General features: G+C 36.5%; 1 protein-coding gene across 11 annotated transcripts in view; it reads left to right on the top strand.

Annotated features, from left to right (window-relative positions):
- The window catches only part of Sntg1 (syntrophin gamma 1), an 835,208-nt gene that overhangs the window by 621,215 nt on the left and 205,519 nt on the right, over window positions 1-8,474 (top strand). For 10 of the 11 annotated variants that reach the window (XM_029469700.1, XM_029469725.1, XM_029469958.1 and 7 more), the window contains one exon: window positions 1,976-2,106. The exons of the other annotated variant lie outside the window; for it this stretch is intronic. In XM_029469700.1, the coding sequence (XP_029325560.1) occupies window positions 1,976-2,106 (131 nt within the window). The remainder of the gene's footprint in view (window positions 1-1,975; window positions 2,107-8,474) is intronic. 11 annotated transcript variants of the gene reach the window in all.

Genomic DNA, 8,474 nt, shown 5'->3' with positions numbered 1-8,474 from the left:
GTGTGTGTGTGTGTGTGTGTGTGTGTGTGAATGTGTGTGTGCTTGTGCATATGTACATTAGTTTTCAGAATATATTGCACTCTGATCTGTGATTGTTTTGAGCAAATTTATAATTTCAATTAGGTTTTTGGATATAGTAGAAGTAGCACAAAGCTTGTTGATGAATTATATTTTAAAAAATCTCTCTAATTATGCCTGACTAGAATCTTATCTGTTGTTAATATTCTTGCTGTCACATTGTAAACAAGACCAGTGAGACATTTTGAATGACTTGACCATATGGAAGTGGAGTAGCTATTAAGTAAATTTTGGATTCCTATAAGGAGGTGTCCAATACTGTTTTGGAATGTGATCCCTCAAACTTGTGCTGCATTTTCCCAATCTGATCCTTTGTTATGTGTTGAAAATCAGTGGTTACAGCATACTATCAAAAACTGTTATCTATAGCAATGAAATAAAGAAGAACTGGCTCCATGTCATGTGTTGATTACCCATGACATACCATTCACTATTGTCACCTGATGGTTAACAACCAATAAATAGATTCTCATAAGAGAATGGGTATTCTAAATGTGAAGGCCTCATAAGTCCCCAACATGGACAACTCTGTGTGACTTGCCACTCTAACTTCTCTGGTATTTTAAACAGCTCCATGTTCTTAGTATCTTCTAAATATTCTTGTTTCTCCTTAATCAATAAAATAAATCAATAATGGAAGGTAATCCTTAGTACTATTAAGACAATATTAGTTTCAAGAAACAGTAAAATAAAACTTTCTGTATTGTATGACTAATTGGATAGACAGGAAACAAAATCAACAGTTCTTTAGCCAAACTGAATAACACACAACTAGAATTGCCTACTGATGTTGAGAACCAACAAAGTTTCCAGTGCATTTGAGACAAACTATCAAATGGAAAAAAAATACAGTTTTCTTCAATATGTGAGGCAAAATACAACTTGACATACTGATGATGCTTCTACCCTAGAAAAAGAATTTCAAGCAACTAAGGAATGTTGAGAGCAGGAGAAATACTGTCCCTTGGGAAGATCACATCAATTTGTTATCCATTACCAAAAGGTCAGCCTTAAGAACATATACATTATAATAAGATTATATTAACTAAGCAAGTTGTATTTGTGTATTTAGAAATAAATAAGCATACACCCATATGCACGTACACATACACACACACACACACATATTTATATATATACACTCACCAACTAAGAAAAAGAGGATATGAATTTGAGTGAGAGAAAGATGGAGGGTACACAGGAGAGTTTGAAGGGGGGAAAGGGAAGAAGCAAATTATATAAGAATCTCCTAAATGACAGAAAGGATTTTAGAAAACCATCATAAAATTAGAAGCACATGTAATATGAAAGCAGCAGCCATGGCCTGGATATGACATAAATGAAATATAAAAGGACCTAAATTTCTGAAACTAAAATAAAAAGAGTGATTAAGACTTCCTAGGACTGGATGTTAGTGATTCGCTTGCATCAGTACTAGCAAAAAATTGAGAAATATTTAAAAGATTCATAATTAATGTGCTCAGTCTGCATTACACTGTGGCTGGAAAAAGTATTTGCAAAGATGGTGGTTCTGGATACTTGGAGGCACTCAGAGCTCTTGGCCAATTAGGCTATTGTGTGCATTTTTGCTGCTTCACTGTGGTCATAAGTTTGCTCATCCATTTTCTTCCATTCCTGAACAGATTCTATTCTGTCACACTTTCATGCATTTTTTTCTTCACCACCCATAATTTTCACATATTTACTTGGTGAATCTTTCTTAGCTTTCTTACAAATGTCTATTAACAACATTCTGAAGTAGAATTCTGGGCTGAAGCATGGGGATTACTTAGTCCTATAAAAGTATTCAAAACATTTAGAAAAATTCAACACTCCTGAGTAATAAGTCTGAGACCACATGGATGCCCCAACATTCTGAACATACTGCTTTTTACAGGACACGCTTTCCTGCTCTTCGTGGCCCACATCTCCAGGCCTGAGGTGGGAGAAGCGGTGGTGTGACCTCAGGCTCATTCCCCTGCTTCATGCCCGCTTCTCTCAGTACGTGCCCGGGACTGACCTGAGTCGGTGAGTTTGTTTGTGGTTTCTAAACTCTGAATAAAAAGGGAGGGCAGAGCAACCTTTCAGCATAATGTGCCATCTCATTCTTATTATAGCATGCTTTTGAAAGTATAAAAGAGTGCTTTTAAAGGAATATACGACTACTGCAGAACCAGGAGAAAATGATAAATTTGAGGAACAAAGCCATTGGAAATCCTGATTCTGTCACAGACAATTGCAATGGACCTGGTGTGTACAAGACTATATGTAGCGTCATAATTTTCTTGACTTAATGTTAATAAGTTGTTTCATTATCAAAGCAGTTGTGTAGCCTGCACATTTATCTTTCTGAGTGGTGTTAAGAGTCTAACCCTGAGCCTCGAGTAAAACCTCAGATCTGTACTTGTAGCTTATCATCTACCATTATCACATTATTAGTTTTGGAAATAAGTATATGAGTTTACTTTTTATCTTTTTATCAGACTCAATATTGCTCAGGATGTGGAATGAATTTTCTTGATACCAGATTTGGGGCTTTGTTGATTTCTTTTTTCCTTAGATTTTAAAATAAAAGCTATCTGCCGTTTTTACCATCTATTTAGTTTGTTTCTTGAGTCCTTTGGTTTGATAATTTGTCTTTTTTTTTTTTTTTGAGGTAGATGACTCAGGGCCCCAGAAACCTTTCTGAAAAGAAGGCTTTCTGTGTGCTTACAATGAAGTCTCTGATCAGCTCACACACACACAGATCTTAGCTACTCACTTGGTCACATAGGCTCTTGTCTATGGTTGTTTAATATCTCCTTCTGCCATTAAGCTCAGAGATGTTATTTATGTAGTTTGTGACATTCCAGTATGAAAGACATCTTCTAGGCCCTCCAAAGGATGGGTAAGAGGAACCCCAGGGGAACTACCATATTGTCATTGTTAAACTCCAGTATCCCTTTATAACCAAAAGTTTTAGAGGAAGCCTTTCTTTCCCTGGTTGTAGTGACTGCCTTTGGCCATGTGTCTTTAGTTGACTTTAGTAGACCTCATGAGAATTCAGCTACTTTTTCCTTGCCAATATTTAAAATTTGTTTGTATAGATAATCATGTATTTTCATCTACCAAATGAGATTCATGAATTGTGGACTAGAAAGGGATATATGGCAAAATTTCAAAGGACTTAGAGATTTTAAGTATTGTTTTGGGTTGATTTGGCTCTTTCTATCATGATTTCATGCTAGATATTTTTAATCTTGTGATATGTTTAACAGTGAGTTTTTCTCAGAATATACATAATTTGAAAATATGTTCCACCTGCTTTTTGTTTTTGTTTTGTTGTGGTTGTTTAATGTTGTTTTGTTTTCCCCTGAGATAGAGTTTCTTTGTTTAGCCCTATGTGTCCTGTAACTCTCTGTCTGGAACTCTCTGTAGACCAGACTGGCCTTGAACTCAAAGAGATCTACCTGCCTCTGCCTCCCAAGTGCTAGGAATAAAGGCATATACCAAAACTGCCCAGGCCCATATGTTTTTATAAAAGCACAAGCAATATTCTTTTGTTGCACAACTCTGCATGTTTTGGCTTGAGCATATTCATTTATGAGTAGTTTTGATCCTTTGCATTATGAATGATGATTTGCCACTATGGATTGTAAAATATAGAGTGGCTGAGCTAGAGTCCTTCTTTTTAATGTACATAAATGTATTTCTTTTAGCTTTTCTGAATTTACTCTATATATTGATTTAAGTTATTAGACACAAGAAGATTTTTAAATTTTTGCTTATTTTTGCAAAGCTTCAATGTATGTTTTCCTTCTTTCAAATATATTTTATTTATATTACAGTCATGTTAAAAACAAGGTTGCTATCAATTCACATGCACCTGTATATTTCTCTTTTCTTTCAATAAATCTTAGTTTTCTAAAATGTCTTTCCTTAGTTGCATGTGTTTGAATTTTTCTATGCTTTTTTTGCTTTTTCTAAAATAACAAATCTAATTTTTAAATTATTAAGTCTAGTTGCTTTAAACTTAACTAATGCTATTTTTATTATATCTACTGTGCTGATATTTTCTCCCCAAAATGCTATTTTGTGATTATATTGCTTCTGCTTTAAATTAATTGTGGTATAGCATTCAGTTTGAAGAAATGATATGTACAATTTGTTGTACCTTTAGCCATTGTTGTAATATAAGTGCTTGTAAAAATATATTGTTGATTTCATCTCTAGAAAATTGACATTGATAACATGGGTATTCTATTATTATTTTGTGTGAGTATTTTATGGATGGGTAGGTTTTGTCTGCAAATATTCCTAAACATCTCTCTCTTCCTATGGATCCACTGTGGTCTTTCATGACATTCTTACATCCCTTTGCCCTATTCCTTTTACTGTTTCTAAGCCCCACAGTTGCAAATCTGTTCTTCATCTCTATCATTTTACCATTTGGATGTTATTGTGTTATTGGACTCTTTTACCATGTAGCCTCATTAGATCAGATGTTGCTTAGTATAATTTCCTGGAGATACATCTAGGTAGCTTCATTTTTCAAATGTTCATCTGCAAACCCCACTTTTCCCCTCTCAAAGTAGTTTGATTCATTTTTTAAAATAAGAACAACTTTAAGACCTTAGGTTATCTGATTAACTTAATGTTAAATGGCACGGATGGCATGAATAATGGCATGGACATTTGATAGATAGCAATTTCTATGGAAAATGGCTGGGAGTTTTGTAACAGGCTCTTGAGTCTTTCATCTGTGAATTCTATATGTGACCAAGAAAAGTTCATTCAATCAACAAACTAGGTGTTAATAATCTATTTTATTTTCCCCTTAATTTTTTAAGTAATTATTTGTTCTAATTGAGTTTTTATACCTTGGGCTGTTGAATACATCCTTTTATTGCTGTTTTTATTTGGACTGAATGTCATACTAGTATGACTGTTTAGTGTAATATAATACATTAATTTTGTTTTTCTCTTGAGGAATTATATATTCTTATAATACCGAACACTGCTTTTCTGGTCTTTTCACTATTTTGTAAAACTGCAATGATTCCTTTCAGTTTTCTCAAGATATATAACTGCATTCATAAATCTGTTTATTTAAGTATACCCTGTTTGTAATTATCTATTTTTTTAAAATTCTTCTCTGGACTCTAAAATTTCTGCTTTAAGAGTTCTCCTGATATGTGCATTATGGCCTGTTTTAAAAGATTCTCTTGTCAGACCTCACTAACCTTCCTCCTGTGAACTCTCTCATCCCCACACTTTTCTGGTATAATCCTATTCCTTCATGTCATTTCCTAATCAAGAGAAAAAAAATTCCATCCAATACCCCAAAGTGACCATACTTGACAGGGACCCAGAATCATTCCCTACAAGGTAACTCACAATTATCACATTCTCCTAATATCAAGAGATGGCAACAGAAACCAAGGAATGGAAAACTAATCAAAGACAAGATCTAATATTAACACCTAGATGTAAAACCATCCCAAATCCATACACTTAGACACCACCATAAAAAGAAAATTAATAACATCCAGGATGATAAGTCTTCACTAGAGTCCAAAAATAGTAACACAGTAGGCCTGAGAAATATAATACAGCTGAAACAAAAACCAAGTACAACAAAATAGATAATATGGATATATTGAAAAATATTGAAGAGGAAATAAATATATCTACTAATCAACTCTATTTAAACACTAACAATCAGCAAAAGAAAACTATTCAAGACATGAAACTTGATATANAACCACTAAATAAAAATTCAAACTGGTAAAACTGGAAATAAAAAATTTAGAAGCGTTACAATTTTATGAGGTCCTATTTGTTGATTCTTTATCTAACAACAAAAGCCATTGGTGTTCTGTTCAGGAATTTATTTCCCATGCCCATATGTTCAAGGATCTTCCCCACCTTCTCCTCTGTAAGTTTCACTGTATCTGGATTTATGTGGAGGTCCTTGATACACTTGGGCTTGAGCTTTGCACAAGGAAATAGTTATGGACTGATTTGCATTCTTCTACCTGTTGAGCCATCACCATTTGTTGAAAATGCTGCCTTTTTACTCTGTCAAGATCAAGTGACCCTAGGTGTGTGAGTTCATTTCTTGATCTTCAACTCTATTCCATTGATCTACCTGCCTGTCACTGTACTAGCACAATGCAGTATTTATCACGATTACTCTGTAGTACAACTTGAGTTCAGAGATGGTGATTACACCAGAAGTTCTTTTATTGTTGAAAATAGTTTTTGCTATCCTGGGATTTTTGTAATTCCAGATGAATTTGAAAATTGCCCTTTCTAACCCTGTGAAGAATTTGAGTTGGAATCTTTGTGGGGAATGTATTGAATCTTATCAATTGCTTTTGGCAAGATGGCGATTTTTAATATATTTATCCTGCTAATCCATGAGCATGGAAGATCTTTCCATCTTCCGAGATCTTCTTCGATTTCTTTCTTCAGAGACTTGAAGTATTTATCATACAGATCTTTCACTTGCTTAGTTAGAGTCACATCAAGGTAATTTATATTACTTGTGACTATTGTGAAGGGTGTTGTTTCCTTAATTTATTTCTCATCTTTTGTGTAGAGGAAGGCCACTAATTTGTTTGAGTTAATTTCACATCCAGCTACTTTGCTGAACTTTTTTTTTTTTTAATCATGTTTAGGAGTTCTCTGGTAGAATTTTTGGGATCACTTAAGTATACTATCATATCATCTGCAAATAGTGATATTTTGACTTCTTCCTTTCCAATTTGTATCCTTTTGATCTCCTTTTGTTGTCTAATTGATCTGGCTAGGACTTCAAATACTACATTGAATAGGTAGGGAGAGAGTGGGCAGTCTTGTCTAGTCCCTGATTTTAGTGGGATTACTTCAAGTTTCTCTCCATTTAGTTTGATACTGGCTACTGGTTTGCTGTCTATTGCTTTTACTATGTTCAAACTTCTGTAAGGCAAAAGACATTGTCAATAAGACAATAAGGCAGCCAACAGATTGGGGAAAGATCTTTAATAATACTAAAGCCAATAGAGGGCTAATACTAAATATACACAAAGAACTCAAGCAGTTAGACTCCAGAGAACCAAATAACTGTATGAAAAAATGGGGTACAGAGCTATACAAAGAATTCTCATCTGAGGAATACCGAATGACTGAGAAGCACCTAAAAAATGTTCAACATCCTTAGTCATCAGAGAAATGCAAATCAAAACAAACCAAAGATTCCGCCTCCCACCAGTCAGAATGGCTAAAATAAAAAAATTCAGGTGACAGCAGATGCTGGTGAGGATGAAGAGAAAGAGGAACACTCCTCCATTGCTGGTGGGATTGCAACCTGGTACAACTACTCTGGAAATAAATGTTGGGTGTTCCTCAGAAAATTGGACATAGTACAACCTGAGGATCCAGCAATACCACTTCTGGGCATATACCCAGATGATGCTCCAACATGTAATAAGGACATATGCTTCACTATGTTCATAACAGCCTAATTTATAATAGCCAGAAGGTGGAAAGAACCCAGATGTCCCTCAATAGAGTAATAGACACAGAAAATGTTGCACAGTTACAGAATGGGAAACTACAGTATTAAAAAACAATGAATTTTCTGACCAGCACCGGGGTAGCTAGGGCACAGGGTTGGCTGACACCTGCCAGCTGCCCACGACACCCACCACAGGATCTTGGGACTTCTGGTGGGTGGAACACAGCTTCTGCTCCAATCCAATTGTGCGCGAGACCTGAGACTGCATTAGTTAGGGAAGCAGAAAACTGGCCTGAGTGGGGCCACAGGCCTCTTCCTGTCTGACCAGCATCGGAGTAGCTAGGGTGCAGGGTCAGCTGACACCTGCCAGCTGCCCACGACACCCACCACAGGATCTTGGGACTTCTGGTGGGTGGAACACACCTTCTGCTCCAATCCAATCGTGTGGGACCTGAGACTGCTTTAGTTAGGGAAGAGGAAAGCCGGCCTGAGTGGGGCCACAGGCCTCTTCCTGTCTGACCAGCAAGGGTGTGGTTGGGGCGCGGGGTCTGCTGACACCCACCAGCTACCCATGACACCCGCCACAGGATCTTGAGACTTCTGGTGAGTGGAACACAGCTTCTGCTCCAGTCCAATTGTGCGCGGGACCTGAGAATGCATTAGTTAGGGAAGCAGAAAACCGGCCTGGGTAGGGCCACAAGCCTCTTCCTGTCTGACCAGCACCGGAGTAGCTAGGGTGCAGGGTCAGCTGACACCCGCCAGCTACCCACGACACCCGCCACTGGATCGTAAGACTTCTAGTGAATGGAACACAGCGTCTGCTCCAATCTTTAAACAGTGACAACGATAACAACTAACCCCAGAGATTACCAGATGGCGAAAGGTAAACGTAATAATCTTACTAACAGAAACCAAG

This window comes from Mus caroli, chromosome 1 (assembly GCF_900094665.2).
Source record: "Mus caroli chromosome 1, CAROLI_EIJ_v1.1, whole genome shotgun sequence".
Classification (NCBI taxonomy): Eukaryota; Metazoa; Chordata; class Mammalia; order Rodentia; family Muridae; genus Mus; species Mus caroli.
The sequence above is the reverse complement of the archived record's forward strand: the minus strand, read 5'-3'. Positions and strand labels throughout refer to the sequence as shown.